This window comes from Rattus norvegicus, chromosome 9, assembly GCF_021556685.1.
Source record: "Rattus norvegicus strain SHRSP/BbbUtx chromosome 9, alternate assembly SHRSP_T2T, whole genome shotgun sequence".
Classification (NCBI taxonomy): Eukaryota; Metazoa; Chordata; class Mammalia; order Rodentia; family Muridae; genus Rattus; species Rattus norvegicus.
This window is the reverse complement of record NC_141542.1, coordinates 103206319-103225221: the sequence shown is the minus strand read 5'-3', so window position 1 is coordinate 103225221 and position 18903 is coordinate 103206319. Positions and strand designations below refer to the sequence as shown.

At 41.4% G+C, this 18903-nt stretch overlaps 1 protein-coding gene across 13 annotated transcripts in view; it reads right to left on the bottom strand.

Annotated features, from left to right (window-relative positions):
• The window catches only part of Gigyf2 (GRB10 interacting GYF protein 2), a 125796-nt gene that overhangs the window by 26782 nt on the left and 80111 nt on the right, over nucleotides 1–18903 (bottom strand). For 6 of the 13 annotated variants that reach the window (NM_001427666.1, XM_087564342.1, XM_087564352.1 and 3 more), the window contains 9 exon segments: nucleotides 1754–1854; nucleotides 2900–3007; nucleotides 4063–4154; nucleotides 6257–6423; nucleotides 11324–11483; nucleotides 12307–12503; nucleotides 15612–15800; nucleotides 15880–16042; nucleotides 16135–16352. In NM_001427666.1, coding sequence (NP_001414595.1) covers nucleotides 1754–1854; nucleotides 2900–3007; nucleotides 4063–4154; nucleotides 6257–6423; nucleotides 11324–11483; nucleotides 12307–12503; nucleotides 15612–15800; nucleotides 15880–16042; nucleotides 16135–16352 — 1395 coding nt within the window. 13 annotated transcript variants of the gene reach the window in all.

Genomic DNA, 18903 nt, shown 5'->3' with positions numbered 1-18903 from the left:
TTACCTTGGATCTGACACACCTAAAAGACAGCACAGGGCCAGATGTAAACATAAGGACTTTCAAGTCAAGTATGATGACGTAATCCCAGCACTCTGAAAGTAGAGCTCAGAGGAGGAGTTTGAGTTCTAGGCAAGCCTTGGCTACACATTAGATCAAGGCTACATGAAACCTTCTCTCAAAGAAAAGCAAAACACAACAATAAAGGTTTCTGAGTCTTTTTTCTTTTTTTTTTCCTTGTTTTTTCTTTTTTTATTGGATTTTTTCAAATTTACATTTCAAATGTCATCCCCTTTCCTGGGTTCCCCTCCAGAACCCCCCTATCTCATTCCCCTTCCCGCTGCTTCTATGAGGGTGTTTCCCCAAGCACCCACCCACTCACCTCCTCCCGCCTCCCTGCCCTGGCATACCCCTATACTGGGGCATCGAGCCTTCATAGGACCAAGGGCCTCTCCTCCCATTGATGTCCAACAAGGCCATCCTCTGCTACATATGTGGCTGGAGCCATGGGTCGCTTCATGTGTACTCTGAGTCTATTTTCTTATTGCTAAATTTTTTGACACTAATTCTCTCCTTTCTTGTCATACTAGAGATTTAACAATCTTACAAATTCTAGACAAGTATTTTACCACTAAATTTACAGCCCCAGACATTACTCTATTTCTCTGCATACTTATTACAATCTATCTATGCAAATTAAATGCTCTGTACACAAAACCAATAATTAAAATGATTACATATAAACTGTTTGAAATACTTAGAACCTTCAAAACGCTAAAGAACATTTTAGCATCCTAAAGTATAAATTGTATACCAAGTATAAATGAATACCAAGAAAAAAATAATGTGAGCTGACAAGGTGACTGGGGGTAAAAGGCCCTAACCATCAAGCCTCATGACAGGAGAGTGACCCCTAGGACCCACAAGGTAGTGGAGAACCAACTCCCACAAGTTGTCTCAATCTCCATGAATGTCACCTAGGCCCACACACACACACACACACACATGCACACCAGACACAGGCACACACACACACACACACACACACACATGCACACCAGACACAGGCACACACACATGCAAACAAACAAACAAATAACATCTACACAGTATGAAAATTTTGCTTTAATCTCTTCTTTGGGAGGGTTTCAGAAGGAGGACACTAGGCTCTCTTCTGTCATACTCTGTAGAGTCAATTCGAGAACTATCTCACCAACTCTAAAAAACAAACAAAATTGTCAAAGTCATAGGTCTCAAAACTTTTTCAGCCAACTGCTCTCTCTTCTAAGTACTGTTGATTACTCGAGCTTTCCACTTTTGTAGATATTATTCAGCAACAACAAACTGTTCAACCAATTACCAAGAGTTTTAAAAACCCAACTCCTACATTTTCTAATTTGATATAAACAAACAAAAAGAAAGAATAAGTGAAGGTATTCATTTAAAGTAGGTGTTTTTTATCCTAAAATTTGGCAACACCTGCAAGGTTGGTATTACTCATCTTTAACTCCCAACAGAGAGAACATCATTACTTAGGTTTTATTTCCACTCCAACCCGCAGAAGACATCAAAAACAAAAGATTTTTTTTAGTGCAGGTGCACACATATGCACGCACGCATCCAAAATTCTACATTAGTTAGAGCAATAAAAACAGAAACCTAACTCACATCTAGAACATTTTAAGAAATGAACTACAAATGATTATTCCATTCTAAATCTATTCAGTTGCAATATAAGCAAAGTTAAGTTTTTACCTGCAGGCTGTGAGGCTGCTGGCTGAAGCTCCCAGATAGAGCCAGTATCTGGCACTGACACAGACCTAGTTACTGAGGGAATGATGTTCTGATCAGACATTCTGCAAAAGGGAAATAAAACGTCAATGTGTCCCTGTCACTTGGAAAATAAGGTGCAAAGGGACTCCTAGACTATGAGCAGGTTCCTGGGTCATCTGGCTAGGAAGGCCAATGCTTTGCTGCTGTTGCCTTGTGTTGTTTTGTGAGATAGAGTCCCACTATGTAGCACTATTTAGGGGCCACTGGTGACCTGGAACTCATGATAAAGACCAGGTTAGTCTCAAATTCAGAAATCTACCTGCTTCTACTTTACTAGTATTAGCCTGTTTTGAAATTGATGAAAGCTGGGTGTTGTGGTGCAATCCCAGCTTTTGGAAGAAAGGAAGATCTCTGAGTTCAAGATTAGTCTGGTGTATATAGTGAGACCCTATCTTAAAACAACAATGACACCCAAGAATTGCATTTCACTTCTGTGTCTGAGGCCTTCCATATATCGGGTTAATAAAGCTTTCAGTACTTCAAGGGTCCAGTTTACTGATCTTTAAAACGGAGACCAAGCCAGGCATGGTGGCACCCACCTTTCAGTCCAGCACTTGGTGGGCAGATCTCTTGAGTTTGAGACTAACCTTATCTACAAAAGGAATTCCAGAACAGTCAGGGTCTCATAGAGAGACCCTGCCTTGGGGGGGAAGCAATGAATGAATGAACGAATTGATAAATGAACGAATGAGGGAAAGAAAGAAGGAAAGATGGAAGGAAGAAAAGGGCCCGACCATTAACCTGACTGCCTCATAGGATGAGCTAAGATCCACATGAGAAATGCAAAGTACTTGGTTAAGACACAGTGCAGCTTTGGACTAGTAATGCTGGTACAACTTCAGGAGCTGAGAGAAACACCCTGAATGAAAATCTGCAGTAGCAGGAATTAAAGAATGTTTCCATAATTGCTTTGCTCATAGACTTGCCTTAATGGTTTGGGAACCTCAGTGAACCATGACCCTGTGTGCCTTATCAATCTTATCAATCAGGTATGGTGGGTGAAAGTAAAATTACCCACACCCACACACACATGTGCACAGAACGTGCTATAATGGAATGACCACCAACCTCATCTTCAGAGCCTGGAACTGTTGCAGAAGAAGAGCCAGTTGCTGCTGCTGCTGAGATGACAAAGCTGCTTTCTGCTGTTGAGCCAAGACCTGCGCATACTGTTGTCTTCAAAAGTAAAAAAGAAGAAAAGAAAAGTATAACCTATCTATCCACATATAGGTCACATGATTGAAAGAATGAAAAATAAAACCCAACTCATCTCTTCCCCTAACTGCCACACTTAGAAATAACAATCAAATACATTTTATAATTCTATATAAAGTTACAAAAAATTTTGATCCACATCATAGATGTTTCTGACGGAACATATGTACATATACATATGAAACAAATGACATGTGTGATATATGCATACTGCATATCGTAGAGTGTCAAAAACTGGCAAACACCACAGATTTCCCAGACTGTAAATGATGATAAGCAAATTTGAACACTTATTCTCAAATGGTGAACTCTGCACAACTAAAATCTCTACTACAAAATTTTCTCAATTTTTGTTTCAGCATAGACATTTTGGGGTAATATTTTCCACTGCCTCTGAAAGTTCCAAACAGTAGATGTCTTTAGGTTTAGATGCCACTGCTCGGTTCTCCCCTTGCGTTTTAACAGCAGTCACGACAGCCTGTACACAGTAAGTCGTATGACCCAGAACTAGACAGGGCCAACCCACCGACTGCACAAACGTTACTTCTTTTCCCTGAGCCCAGCGCTCAGGAGCCTACGGCTGCAGAACCTGAGTTCTAAGGCAGTCAGGGCTCTCCAATTAAACCCTATATCAACACAAAAAAATAAGTAAATCAAAGTAAATAACGATCTTAGTGAGTTGGTCATTGTCCTACACCATCCCTAACAGCAAATTCTTTAATGTCTTCCTACCTTTTCATGTTTTGTTTCTCTCTGTGCCCCTCAGAAAGTCCTTAAAATGATTGGCTCTTTCTTCACAACTAAAGACTCTGACAACCTAATTAGATGTCATTTTATGCCATCTAGCATTTAGAAAGGTCAGATAAAATAAGATGGGCAGTGGTGTACACGTCACTAGCGGGCTACTCAAGTATCACGGAAGCCTTGCGTTCTCACTCTCACAGGTGAGATTGGAGCAGAGTCTATGCCAGGCTCCTGTGGTGCTGCACTGCATCCTACCGCATCACTGCTCTTACTGTATTAAGAACTGCTGGTACTGGAGGTGTTGCATCTGGTATAAGGCAGTGAGTTCCTGCTGTCTGGTCAGGCGTTCCTGGTCCAATTCTCCCTAAGAAAAAGAGGTACAGGAAGAAACACCATGAAATAAACGGCAATGAGCATAAGTGGCAGCGAGTATTCACACCTACGCACATGCATACAAATATGCGGGTATTCAGCATGTGAGTGTACAGCACAATACACAAGACCTACTCCAAACCCTTCAAACCCTTAACTCAAAACCTCATCACCTTTAAAAACTCAACAGTGCCACCTAGTGGAATAAGGTGGTGTTACCAGCAATAGCCACAAAGGGTCCTTACTCAGCACTGTCCTCCACTACTTCAAACTGGAAGCTAACTGTGGTCTACAGAGCTGTCGCTATTACTGAGAAACTACCCAGCACTACATCTTGGTGGCTTGTTTTAAAGATCACACAGAAATCACAGAAAGAGGATAGCATGAGAAAGAGTAAAGTGACCTAAAAGCTGATGGGATGGGAACTCCTCCCTTAGATGAGGTATTTCTAATGCTAGGAATACATTGGAAGGTGGAAACACGGGCTAACTGTATTTCCTTTGTACTTCAAAATAATTCAAGTAAGATGGCTGAAATTTAAAATAGATACAAAAACAAAACAAAACAAACAAAACAAAAGGAAAAACCTAGGATAACAGACTAACCCCTAGGCAACTTGTATGAACTTGTATCTTCCTTCCTTACTGACTATAGCTTAGAATAAAGCATCTGACGCACAATGGGTCAGGGCAACAAGAATCCTAAATTCAGAGACATCACTAGTAAGGTCTAGTCAGCACTTCACATGAAAACTTGGGTTTTAAAGAATATTGCCCGTGAAAGTCGGCTCTCTATATCAATGCTTTGAGGAACGGTGTAGCAGCTAACAAGGAAGCTGAACTTCCCAAAGGTTTCCCTTTGGGGAAGGGTACAGCGTGAGGCTTAGGTACAGCCTCAACTGAAGAGATGCAGGCTGTGGCTGGAAAAGAAAGGGGTGAGAGTATGCCAAGAACCACACGAGCAGCTTTTAGCTCCTGACACAAAGTCACATCTCAATTTTAAGACAGGAAATAAGGATCAAATTTGTCGGGTAAATTGAATCTATGAGTAATGATACACTATAATGGTTCTTGGGATTGAAGAAACCATTCTCAAAAATAATGTATGAATCATGGAAGAGAAAGCATGATGGCTCAGGATGACTCAGTGAGTGTCATCCTTTAATGACAGAGGATATATCTCATTCACCATCATCTATCAAAAATTACTGTGAAAATATGACTGGTAGCCTCAATATAGTTGTGTAAATCAATGGTAGGTTACTCCAGAAATTCAGTATTCATAGTAAATCAAATATGATCATTTTTATCAGTGGACAACCACTACTCACTCCAATTTAATAGAGACACAGAAAGCTAGACGGACAAACACCTAGCAACCTCCACTAGCAACTCAACTGAGAAAGGCCAGCCTCAAGAGAAAATACTTCCCAGCTAAAGGTTTAGGCCTTCAAAATATCCTAACACAGTAGTGGCACTTATATTTGGATAAGCCTCAAATTTAAAAAATTTTATGAGGAAGAAAATAGAAGTGAGAGGGAAAAATGCACATCCTAAGTAAAAATAATAAGGAATTTTCAGAGGCCAACCATGTTGAAACACAGCAGATAAAAGCTTTGACATGAGCTTTGAAAGGGAAAGAGTCAGACCTTGAAGGACTATAGGTTAGGTCAGGATAAGACACCAGTCTCATTCTCTATTGGTTAGAAAACCACTGACAGACTTTTATACACTATACAGAGATGAATGCAGAGTCAGGTTTGAAAAGGTCATTACTATTCAGGTGTCAATTCTCCCAAAATTGTATCCCATTTTCATTTCAGTTTCCTTCTATCAAACTACCAGGTTGGGTTGCTAGTTCATCTTATAATCCCAGAACTCAGAAGGAGCAAGAAAACCACAAATTTGAGGTCAACCTGGTCTGCACAGCAAATTCCAGGTCAGCAGTTAAACTGCAAAATCCTGTATCAAAGAAAGAAAAGAGAAAGAAAAACTACCATTCTTTCCTCCTTCACTGCAACCCTGGTTGTCATTTAAAGAGAAGCAAGAACTCCTGTATCTACTGTGAATCCCAGGCCAGTGGTAAGATACTCACCATATGAGGAGGGGGAGCTGGGCCTGGAGAGAAAGGAACCCTTCCCCACATCTTCATGATATCACCAAGGGGCTGGAAGCTTTCATCACATGCTCTCTTCACCAGCAAAGACATAGTAAAATAGCCTGCCTGAAACCATTCGGCCATCTCCTGATTGTTAAAGGGACCTAAACATAAGGGGAGCGAGAATGCTGTCAGGCTCAAAATTAAAGATATTCCTGAGTCTCGTTCATTCAAATTGTTATAGAATGCTAGCTTACCCCAAAGAGTGACAAAAAGGTTTCTTATCAGATACAAGAGGAATTAAGTTTTGAAATGTACAATGTTCTGTCTCACAGAGCTGGGAATTTAATCCAGGACATGGCTCGTTCTTCAGCGAGTCTCATCCCTGAGCAAGCTCCAGCCTGACACTTCTCAGATTGTCACCAACGCTTTAATGAGTGTTCACAGCACAACTGTCTCGTCTCTGCAACAACTCCCCTCAGAAGAGCAAATACACAAGAGCGAAGAGCGTATGCTGGATCTGGTCACTATAAGTGCTCAGGCCTACACACAGCCCTACTGCTGGAGACCAGTGATTTTTTAAAAAGCAATAATCAACTGAACTAAGGCAAACTACAATGCATATGCTCAACCAAACTATTAAATCTAGCCTTGAGAAAACAACAGCATTCTTTAGTGGAGTACTTTAAACATAAAAATTTACAGAATAGATAGACAAATTCAGTATTTTCTAGGCATTAAAAATGTTTTTTAGATGTGAATGGGTTTTTTGCCTGTATGAGTCTCCGCACCACTTGTGTGCCTGGTGTCCACAGAGGCCAGAGTAGGTGTGGGATCTCCAGAACCTGAGCTATATTGATTCTGACACACTACGTGAATGCTGGGAGTCAGCCGGGGTCCTCTGGAAGAGAAACACTTTTTTATTTTATTTTATTTTTTTTTCTCGGAGCTGGGGACCGAACCTAGGGCCTTGCGCTCGCAAGAGAAACACTTTTAACTGTTGAGTCACTTGTCCAGTAATCCCAGGTTTGCTTCTTATTTCTTTTCTTTTGGTTTTTCTGGACAGGGATTCTCTATGCAATAGTCATGGCTATACTGGACTTGTTTTACAGACCAGGCTGGTCTTGAACTCACAAATATTTACCTAGAGATCTACAGCTACTGCCCTCCGCCTCCCCAAGTGCTTGAAATAAAGGCATGCACCACTGTGACCAATCTCCTCCAAATGTTTAAACAACCACATCACCACAGAATGTGTGTGTGTGTGTGTGTGTGTGTGTGTGTGTGTGCCTGTGTGTATACATGCACACCCACATACACACAATATATAACAGAATACTAACAGGAAAATCCCTAGCTTAGAAGCTAAAACCACTTCCAAATAATTCATGGCTAAAAAAATGTGTGTGTCTCTATGTGTGTGTGTGTGTGTGTGTGTGTGTGTGTACTTGTACGATTCACATACGCCAAATAAACATTGACTAAGTTAAATTTTCTCTTGGAATAGGAGGATGCTTCGTTCAACCTATGACAATTCATCAGGAAGCTTACTACAACGGCGCAAGCCTGTAACCTCAGTACTGATAGAGAAGGATTACCAATATCTTATATGGCACATTACATATAGCATACATATTACATATGATTACATATGGTACATTACATATAGCATATGATTGTTTCAGTTTGTGCAGAAACATTTAACAACACTCTTTTTACACTAAGACCAGAGATCCTTATTTGGCAGCACATATACTAAAGAAACTGGAACAATACAAAGACAGACAGCATGGTCTCTACGCAGGATGACCCCACATTTGTGGAGCATTCTATATATCATATATGCCAAAGAGTTAAACCAAAACACTAAGAAGTAAAAAGAAAGACAAGGAGGAATCAGTAAAAATGCTCACCACTGAGCCTAACAACTTGAGGAATCAACACTTGAGGGTTGTCCTCTGACTTCCACACCATGTGTGCGGCCGCCCACCACCAACACACACACAGAGATGTTCAGAGTTAAACACTTATTGCTCTGGCAAAAGATGCAGGTTTGGGTTCCAGCATCATACGGCAGCTTGCAAACACCTGATGCACATGTGCATTATGTGCCGCCACCGCCACTGCCGCCACCACCACCACACACGCATGCATGCACACACGCACGCAATTAAAATTTATGAAAAGGAAAAAATGTAAACCTACAACAAAGATCCGGAGCAAGCGAGATGGCTCGGTAAGTATGCGTACTCAGCCCTAGAGACTGACTTCCACCTGGGAACTCCAGGTGAGGTGGAGATACAGAACCAACTCCATAGAACTGTCCTCTGGCTTCGCATAACATGGCAATACATAAAGTAACTATCTTTAAAACAAAGAAAGGATCTACCACCAGATACACACAAACATGCCTAGTAGAATAATTTTGTCTGTTGGCTTTATTATTTCTATCTACTTCAGAAGGCTAGGGCAGGGGGCCCTTCAGCCCAGAAGTGTGAAATCAGTGTATATAATATAAAACATCATCTCAAAAAGGGGGATGGAGGCTGAGAGAGGGAAAAACTCCACTAGACATAAACACAGGTGAAGGTGTTCAACATAGCCCTCAGAACAACAGATGCCACTTAACAACCAGGTTTGGGAGAGAAATCCATATCCCAGCAGTCTTACAGCTAAGTCAGTAGAATTAAGAGGTGGAGTCACGGGGTTGGGGATTTAGCTCAGTGGTAGAGCGCTTGCCTAGGAAGCGCAAGGCCCTGGGTTCGGTCCCCAGCTCCGAAAAAAAGAACCAAAAAAAAAAAAAAAAAAAAAGGGTGGAGTCACCACGGGTTAAACTCCCTGTCCCACAAAAAACCCTACATACAATGGGATATCCCGATAACTATGGACACATGAGAATCCTGTGTACCTTTGGGAAGAACATCAACAGCACAGCAGCTGCAGAAACAGTTACAAATAGTTTCCATGTGATACAAACAGTTACAAATAGTCCCCATGTGACAGAAAAAGGTATGGAAGAGCGTGTCTGTTGCAGGATATTTGATCGCATCCTGTGCGCCCCAAGATTGTGTTATTTACTGGGGGGAAAAAAAAAAAAACCAAACTGTTTCTACTTGTAGTGTGGCCCAGCCCACAGATTACTCCTTAAATCCCTGTCGCTGGAATACAGACACACCCTTAGATCACACATCTTTAACCCAAACAATGAAGGTAAAGTTAGTTTGTAGAAAGAAACGCCCTTATTTGAAAGTGGAGTCTGAGTGGCAGACAAATTGGTCAGACAAAATAGGATGTGCTCAACTCTCATGAGGAGAGAGGCAGAGGCTACTCAAGAGCAGTGCAGAGAGGGAAAAAGAGGGAGGAGAAAGAGGCACTTTTACTGGGAGAGTTTTACAGAGACGGTTAAAGAGAGAACAAGCTAGACACGGGTGAAGACAGAACAAGCCAGAGAATGAGAAGGAGCCAGGAGATTAGAGCAAACTGCCAACTTTTGAGACCAAGCAGAGCAAGTTAGTAAAAAACTGAGAGAAGCTAGACTGAATTGGTTGGAGTGGAGAGGCGCTTCACCCAGATCAGTTGAGTTGAGTCAGCCACCTAGAGACCAGAAAGAACGAGAGGGGTAAGCTTATTCAGGAGTCTCAGAGGCCTGGATTAGATTGTATGGAGCACTAGGCCTAGGTTAGCAGACAGAGACAAGTAAGCCTCAGGGATGACAAATCAGGAGACTAAAAGATACACATATGTATAGTACTAGCATTCAGGAGGCTGAGAGACAAGAGACAAAATGGATCCTGAACCACAGTAAAGTATCATTACACACTTGCTAGAATGATTTAAAAAACAAACAAAACAATGAAACAAAACCTATCATCATCAAACTCTGGTAAAGATACAGAGAAGCAATAACGTGCACTTCTTCACAGGGCACACAGAATGAAAAGCAGTTTAAAAAACTAAAGATGCAACTGCCACTTGACCTAGTACTTGCACTCCAGGGTATTTATACTGAAGCATGGCATACTTTCACATACTGCCCTAAATGTTTACAGCTGTTTTATTTGTAGCAGCACTCAAATGTCCTTCATCAGATGAACGGTATACATGCCAACGTCATCGAGCATGACTCAGCAGTGCAAGGAAACAAAGTAATGACAAAGGAAGCCACCTGGATGAATCTGGGGGAGGGGTATCCTAAGTGGACAGAGCACCCCCACACCCCAAACATCATATGCTGTGTTTGGAGTCTATTCATATAACATTCCTAAAATGGTAAAATATAAAAATGTTAATAGATTGGTGTTTAGCACAGATTAACAAAGAACTATGGAGAGGAAATGCACATTGCTATAAAAGGACAACAGTGCTGCTAGAATGCAAAGGTTCTAATTAAAGTTATACTTGGATGCTAAGAATGAACGTATACAAGAGCAGGCGATAGTTCACATGGTTCGGTCACTTCTGTAAAGCAGAGCAAGGCAACTGGAAAGGGACAAGGGAACTGGAAGTGAGAGACGCTAGCATGCTGCTGTTCTCAGATACGTTCACCAAGTGTTGTGCTAAAACTGACACTAACACACCAACAACCAACTCAGAAGTTAAACATTTTTACAGCAGAAATGAATCTACACATATGCTTTCTTTCCTCTAATCTAGTTTACTCAAATATTTTAAGGGCTTCATTTCTTAGTCTTTTCAGTAATTTTTTGTTGTTTATAGCAAGCCCACTTCAGCAAATCATGCCAGGCTCTCCAACACTTGCTGCTATCACCTTCTGTTGGTCTGGATGTTGGTGCACAGAGATGGTGAATGATGTGCCAGCCTCTTACCTAGCTGAGATGTGTGGAAGTCAGGGAGTACACAAAGCACTTTCCTGACCTTGCTGCCATTTTTGTCATCACTCTCTACCTGAGTTTCTTTTTCTATGTTTTCTTCCTGGTACTTATATAGTAAGTCTGTTGACTTAGTTTTCCATTATGCAGACTGACATTAAACAAACCCTTCTCAAGAGGCTCTGGAGAAGGAACACTAATACTTCAGGATCTAAAGTACAAACGGGCCGCTGACCTTGGACCTCCCCCTGGGGGTCTTTGTAATACCACTTTTGCATTGCTTCGTGCACCAGTGGAACTGACACTCCTTTAGCTCTGTGCTCTTGCAGTTTTGATGTCAATCTTTCATCATCTAGTGCACTGTCTTGGAGATAAGCCACCATCTTCTCAGCTTGCTTGTAACAGAAGATAAAAGACATAAGAAAAGATATGAGACAAATACTCATGAATTAATATAAAGCTATTAATGATCACTGTTTTTTGACTACTTCATTTTTGAAAGGAACACAACTGATGACAACCTGATCCCATTTTATGGGAGAAAAAAAATTATCAATCAAAAACCCAAAGTAAACCAACTAGATTGAAATACAAACAGGTATGGATCAAAGCCCAGGCTTCAAATAAGGTTTTAAAATAAGATGTTGGCCCATTCTAGATTGTTTTCACAAGCCTGCATATTTGAGATATAAGACTCAATACAGTTGCAAATAAGTTATTCCAAAAGTTTCACTAATATATAACTAATGTTTCCTGTCTCTAACCATGCCACCCCAAGGAGAGGACTTCTTTTGTAGAAAACCAACTCATCATTTACATGTGACGTTACACACAATTTTAGGGAAACACAGACATGAATAAGAATGTTAATATCCTGAAGCTTTTAACCATCTTCCCCTCTGTACTTGAATTAAAAAGCACAGAAGACACAGGGATCATCCACAGCTGCTTGTGTTCACCATTTTTAGCATTCCATTAACATCCAAAAAGAAAAGAAAGGAAAACAGCTGAGGGCAATCTCAGAAGAGCAAAAAATAACCTGACACAATGACTACTACATAGCAGAAACTTAAAAGCATGAAATGATCTGAAAGACAATTACACAAACATTAATAACCAAACAATTTTTCCAGTACTTAAAATCCAGAGCATAAAACTTCTGTACTGGGTTATTCATGTAAGGGCTTGACAGGAGATATAAGAGTAACATGACTCTACCTGTTCCAAGTGTTTAAGGCCCTCTTCATCATCTGGCTCTGTGGAAACACTGCTCATACCAGGAGCTTCGACAGCTGCTGTCTCAACTGGCCGTGAGGCAGAACTAGGAGTAGGAAGAGGAGGTGACAGGATGAGGAGAGGAGAGGCTGTGTCTGGAGGAAGCTGTGTCGAGGGTTGCTGGGAGGCAGGCACCGTTTCTAATGGGAAAGAATGTAGAGTAATAAAGTTCTTAGAAATCTGGAGACTTCTCAAGGTTAACTCTACATTATTAAATTGAGCAGTGGAGGCCCAACAGAGACATCAATCCCGAAGCTACTTCCTATGGAGAAATGTAAGATTTCTCCCTAGAATGACAGAAAAAGCTTAAAAGCCCTTAAAGACTCTTTCTACCTGAGTCACTACAGCATCTATCCCACAGTTAGCAGCATCAGTCAAATTCTTTTTTTTAGGTATAGAGTAGAGTTTATTTAGGGTATGGGGGGGGGGGGACTTGAGGAAATAGAGGCAGAGAGAAGTGGAGTAGAGGCTGGCCATGGAGTGGGGAGGGGGATACGGAGAGAGAGGGAAGAGGGCACGAGGAGAAAAGAGCAAGAGGAGGAGCTAATTCATTCTTTATACTGCCTGTAAATACTAAAAACATTAAGAAAATGAAAGCTTCTCAAAGACATGTCATCTCACCAAAACATTTATGGGAAACACGTGATAATCCTAAATACCTATTTCAAAAGCTAATACAGTACACATTTTAATTTGAAGAGTCTCAACAGTGCAGGGTATTTTTAAGGCTAGAAACTGTAAAAATAGTTTCTGCTTTGATTCCTTTTTTGGTTTGTTTGTTTGGTTGGTTGGTTTGGTTTTTTTGGAACTCACTCTATAGATCAAGTTAGCCTCAAACTTAAGAGATCCACCTGTATCTGCCTTCCAGTGCTGGGCCTAAAGGAGTGAGCCACCATGACCTGCCTTAAATATATTTTTAATTACTTTTTCTTTTCCAAACTTTATGTGCATTGGTGTTTTGCCTGCATTCATGTCTGTAGGAAAGTGTTAAGTTCCCTGGAACTGGAATTATGGACAGTTTTGAGCTTCCATGAGGGTGCTGGGAATTGAACCCAGGTCCTCTGGAAGAGCTGCCGGTGCCTGAACTGCCGAGCTACCACTCTGCCTTGGTTCCTAGTTCTAACCTAAAGTATGTGTGGGAAACCCCCTAACTGAAACAACTGCAGCTTCTCCTTTAACACCGTTGACTATCCAGTCCTAACAAACAGCTTCGAAATGTCTAGTCCTCCTCAAGCTGCCTAACTTTTCTAAGTTCAGTCTATACATACTGCCTGGTCACCACCACCTGCCTGCCCACCCCTATGGACAGGACCTCTCAAAGATGCACAGAGACACAAAACTGCCAGGTGCCAACCTCCCTCCACAGCAGCTGATGTTCTCAAGCCTACATGCCCTCCTCCCTGCTCTCTACTCTGGTAGGCTCTATTGCTGGCTCTCAAGGTGATTTGCTGGTTTCCACCCCTAAACTAGAAATTACCCAAGGTTCTTTCTTTTTCTCATCCTACCAAATGTATGGTGGTTCTTCTCTTTATTTTATTTCTGAGGCAGTCTTACTCCTTAGCCCACCTTGGCCACTAACTCTCAATCCTCCTGCCACTCCTTCCCAATTGCTGGGACTACAGGCCTGTGCTACCACAGAAGAAAGACACAGCTAATTCCACTTATTATCTCCTAATAATAAACTACTACCATCCAGCTAAAGTCCCCTCACAACTTTTTCTAATCAACTCTCATTCTTCTTCATGTTTCATAACCAACGTTCAAAACTGAATTTAATCATTCCTTCTCAAATGGATTCTTTAACTTCCACTCATTCCTGAGTACCTAATCTCCTGAACTACCTCAGCTATCTCTACCTCTTTTCCTCCCTGATGTAACTAAACTCTGTCAATTTCTGACTAAGATCTCATCTGCCAATACCTCTCTTTACATGGGCACTGCCTGCCGCATTGTGTCTACTCAGAAGTTCAGGAGGTCACATGTGTCATAAGTACCCCACACAAGCTATCAAATCTAAGTTCAAACCATATATTTCACCAACCTGCTTAGCACACATAGTACCTATTTTTTTTTTAAATAAGGGTTAGAGGTGGGGTCTTAGGGGACAGCAAGATGGCTTAGTGTTTTGGGGGTGCTAGCTAAATAAATCTAATATTCTAAGCTCAATTTTTAGAACCTATATGGTAGAATGGGGAAAGTGATTCTTGGAAGCTAGCCTCTAATTTCTACTTGTAGGTACATATGTGCATGTAAACTCGCACGGGACCAGGGAGAGTAGATGTAGTAAAAAACAATTTTAAGGCAGCAGCGGCCGCCTCTCAGCCTTCGAAGCCCACAACTTAAGTCAATCTGGTTTCCTCTATTTTCACCATTTCCTGGTATTACAACGTTCCCTCAATGGACTCAGCTGTACCTCCAAATTCTACTTCCTATCCCAAGGTTTTTTTGAAGACTACCTGGCTCCTGAATCATCCCAAGGGCCTACTAATAGTCAAGTCTTATTTACAATCTAACTAGGATTGAGGTTTTAGCTATATAGAGAAGCACAACAACAGGGAACAAAGCAAGGCCTACAACATTTTCAGGAGGGGGAGTCCAGCATGGGCAAGATACAGTGGCTCCTGCTGAAACTGCAAAGGGGCCACTTGTGAGATCCTACCAGGTCTGGCAGGCTGTATTACCAAGGGCAGACAATGCAATTTTAAGAATTTTCAAGAATGTTCACAGAAATATACAAAATGGTGCTTTTAAGGTGTATGAGCCATTCAAACAAATATAGTTGACACTAGAGATGAACTGTAAAGACTTGCTCTTTAGCAAAGGTGATGAAGGACTTCCAGACTGTCCCAGGTGTTCCAGACTATTCCCTTGGGACAGTGGCATTTTGTTGTGACCTTAAATATAGGATTCTAGAAGAGGGAAGGCAACTATCTGCTATGGGCATCCAAACAATGATCCTAAACGACTGTGCAAGTGCAGTCAGGACAGCTCCAGCATCTAGGAAAGTAAAGTTTGCACCCCTACTCCTGCAGATTCTAACATTGCACCCCTACTCATTCAGATTCTGTTCTCATGCATTTTGACCTGAAGACAGGAGGAAAACAACATTTGCTTGCATTTATTGGTAATGGTACCTATTCCAATCATTGTCTCCTGGAAACAGTTCCATGAGGTTAAGTAAAAGCAGTCAGACTAGTGAACATTGCCTCTGCAAAATTCCACTGTGGTGTCCACTCTCACAAACATACCGTCCCCTCTGCTGGGGATCTTGGCTGGGAGACTGTTTTCTGACCGACTCTCTTCTTCAGCCTTTTCCATTTGTTCAGCTTTGGGTTCATCTTTCCTCTCAAACTGTGCTGCTTCTTGAGGCTGGTGATCTGAAGGGGTACCTGGTCTAGCAGATGACAGTGACGTCTGGGGTACTTCCTCGTTAGCGTCTGGAATGAAAAGTGATCATAAATGAATTCAGGAAGGTTTCTGTTTAAGGGTGTGCAGGAAGACAAAAATGACTCTCACCAGTCCCTGCTCTGTCTGTCTTCTCCCCGTCTCTCCGGTTTGTCTTATCCGGTTCCTTGGCCTCTTCATTATGGCTGCTGTCAGAGTCAGAGCGCTCCTCTCCTTCCTCCACAGGCCTGAAGTCCATTTCCTGCTCTTCAGGAATAGGTTCTTTCTGCACTTTCTGTATCAAGAAAATAAAGCCAAAGTTTAGCAGCATATGTGGCTTTGGGGAGAGGTCAGTACCTGTCATGGTGTGTAAAACAGATTTCTTACTTTCAGAGAGAGGAATGCTCCAGATGAGTCAAATGTGCCCATTTCTTCTTCAGCATCCTCTAAACACCATTCTGGCAAGCTATCCCTGTCGTCGTCTATGCTCCCACTGCCAGAGCGCACCCTTCGGTAGCCCCGCTCATCATCTCGATCTCGAAAGTCAAACTCAAACCTCCGGCGGCGTTCCATGTGTTCCCGCCAGCCTGTAGAACGAGGGCCATCTGAGTTGAGGAGGACAGAAACCTTAGGAAAGGTTTATGATAGTATTGGAAAAAGAAAATCATAGAAAAAAATGAAGATGGCTGTGAGCTGTAATGGCCAATCCCCTGAAGAGAGAGCACAGGTCACGCGCTGAGCTCAAAGCTCAGAGCACTCACTGTGAGTTAAGTGACGGCTGTATTTACCGTCACAGTACCGGAGCAAGCTACAAAGTTGAGCTATACAAGATAAACTTGGAACAAAGCGTGCTGAAAGAATACTTGGAATAATTAGGCAAGCTATGAGCACCGATTAATTACTTGTGTGGCCTAGTCCTAGGCAAGAGCACTCTCTGGCTGCCTTTCTTTCTACACTGAAGTTTATGCCTTCTCTTTGGTAAGTATTAAAGCAGTTGCTTTCTTCCCACTCTATGAATTATACCAGCTCCCTGTGTTAACTCACAGTTAAACTTATCATTCACTTATAATTCTGATGGACAACAAAAAAAAATCATGAAACTGCATCACTGGTGGAATATGATATGAGAGATTTTATATGGCAAATCTCCTAACTTCTGACAACAAAGGAGCTGTAGCGGTGGCAAAGCAGAGCGTTCAGTTCTGCTGCGTTCTCTGCCGCTTTCCCACAGGAATAAGTTTCCTCCCCTTCCACCTTACTCAGCTCTTACTTCTTTCTTCCTAACATCCCCAGGGGCATTCCTAAATCCACCCCAGCATACTATTTACCAAATCTATTTTCCAACAGAAAAAGATGCCTGCTCATTTTTCAGAAGTGTCTTCTGAAAGGAAAAGGGAAGTTCTTGCTACATCTGCCCAACCCACGTCCAAGAGTCATAAAAAAGAAAAATGGTTTTAACCTATATAAGTCTTTCTAGTTTTGACTCTCACTCTGTTAAAAGATACAAGAAAGAAATGAGGCCAAAGTGAAATGCGGGGTGAAATTTGCTAAAACTATCAATCTAAAAAATACTGTGGAAAACAATGAGTTGCCAAATACAAAAACTTAAAATGTTCAAAAAAAGACAGAACCTCCGATAAGTAAAGCACTTACTCCCTGCAGAGAACCCAGAGTTTTACATACACGTTGTTTCAATGTAAGCCTAGAGTCATTACTCAGGAGTCTTCATGATCAAATGTTGGGTCCCACCGCTATCATCTCTACAGTCTAAGTATGCACACAGATAGGAATCTATCCTTCTAGGCACTCAGCTCCTGTTTCCCTCTTACTGAGTTTCCCAAGTTCATCTCCCAGAGTGGAGGCTTCCCTGTTCTCTGAGCCCTATCTCTAGCTATACCCAGCTGTGAGCCCTGCTTTAATAAAACTACAGCCTGTAAGTTATCTGACCAAGAATTAGTACAATTCTGCTCAGAAAACTCAATGTAGCAAGCGAGGCAGACAACTCATTGAAACTAACACAGCTTTATAGGCTACAGATCTAGAAAAAAGTGAGGGTTTTTCATTGGATAAATCAGTCTATACTATTATACTTAGAATTTTTATTCCAAATCTAATAAAAGGCTTACTGTAAACTAAAAGGTAGAAGTTAACCCGTCACACCTGAGTCATCAGACAAAACATTAAATATGCCAGGCTCAAAAGCAAACTGTATGCTTACAAATTAAAAAAAAATTTAAAAAAAGGACAAAAGTTTTTTTTTCCTAGATCTATTTTATCTTTATCCCCTAAAATATCTTTTAAAAATACATGAGAAGGGGAGCAGGAATGGATTGTGAAGCTGACAGAAAAACTAATATGAAAGACAAAATAGAGGAGAAAGATTCAGAAAAGATGAGGAAAACACCATGTGAAATTCTAAGCTGTTGGGAGTACAACAGCAGAAGATAGCATTGAAGCTGACCTAATTCCCTTTACCAGCATCAGCATCACACACGAGGGCCCAGAAGCAGTAGTCACCTTCCAAAACATTCACCTTGTTTGTTTTTGACTAGCTGGAATTTCTCTTCTCCTTCAGCCCAGATTCTGTCCATTCTTCACTGAATGCTTGTTGGGAACATGAGTCTACAACCCTTCTCCTTACAGGCAACCTCAACACAAATGCTGCAGTGCTTGAGGAGAATTATGACATGTAGTTGCCTAGGATACAGACTAAGGAGAACTGCCCAGATCCTATGATATAAACAATGCCCACTCATGACAAAAAAAAAAAAAAAAAAAAAAAAAAAAAAAAAAAAAACCCGCCTAAGATGCAGCTCTGAAGAACTGGTACAATCATCAGGTTTTTATCTAAAGGTTAATTTCATAATGCCTCTATCTACATACCACTTGACAACAAACTAAACGCTTACTACTGTATCGCTAGGTTAGAGGTTTGCCTAACAACTTGACTCTAAAAAAAGGCAAATCCTTACACTGATGTATAGCACTCACTACTACCCACTACCAAGGTAAGCTTCCCTGGCACAGAGCTAATGTTACTATGCTTCACAGGGCAGACACACATCTCTGTCTGTGTGACTAACACAATTCAAGCTCCAGACATCTGAACATCATGAGGATGGAAGCGGCGGGTCAGAAGAAAAGAGCCTCACAAAG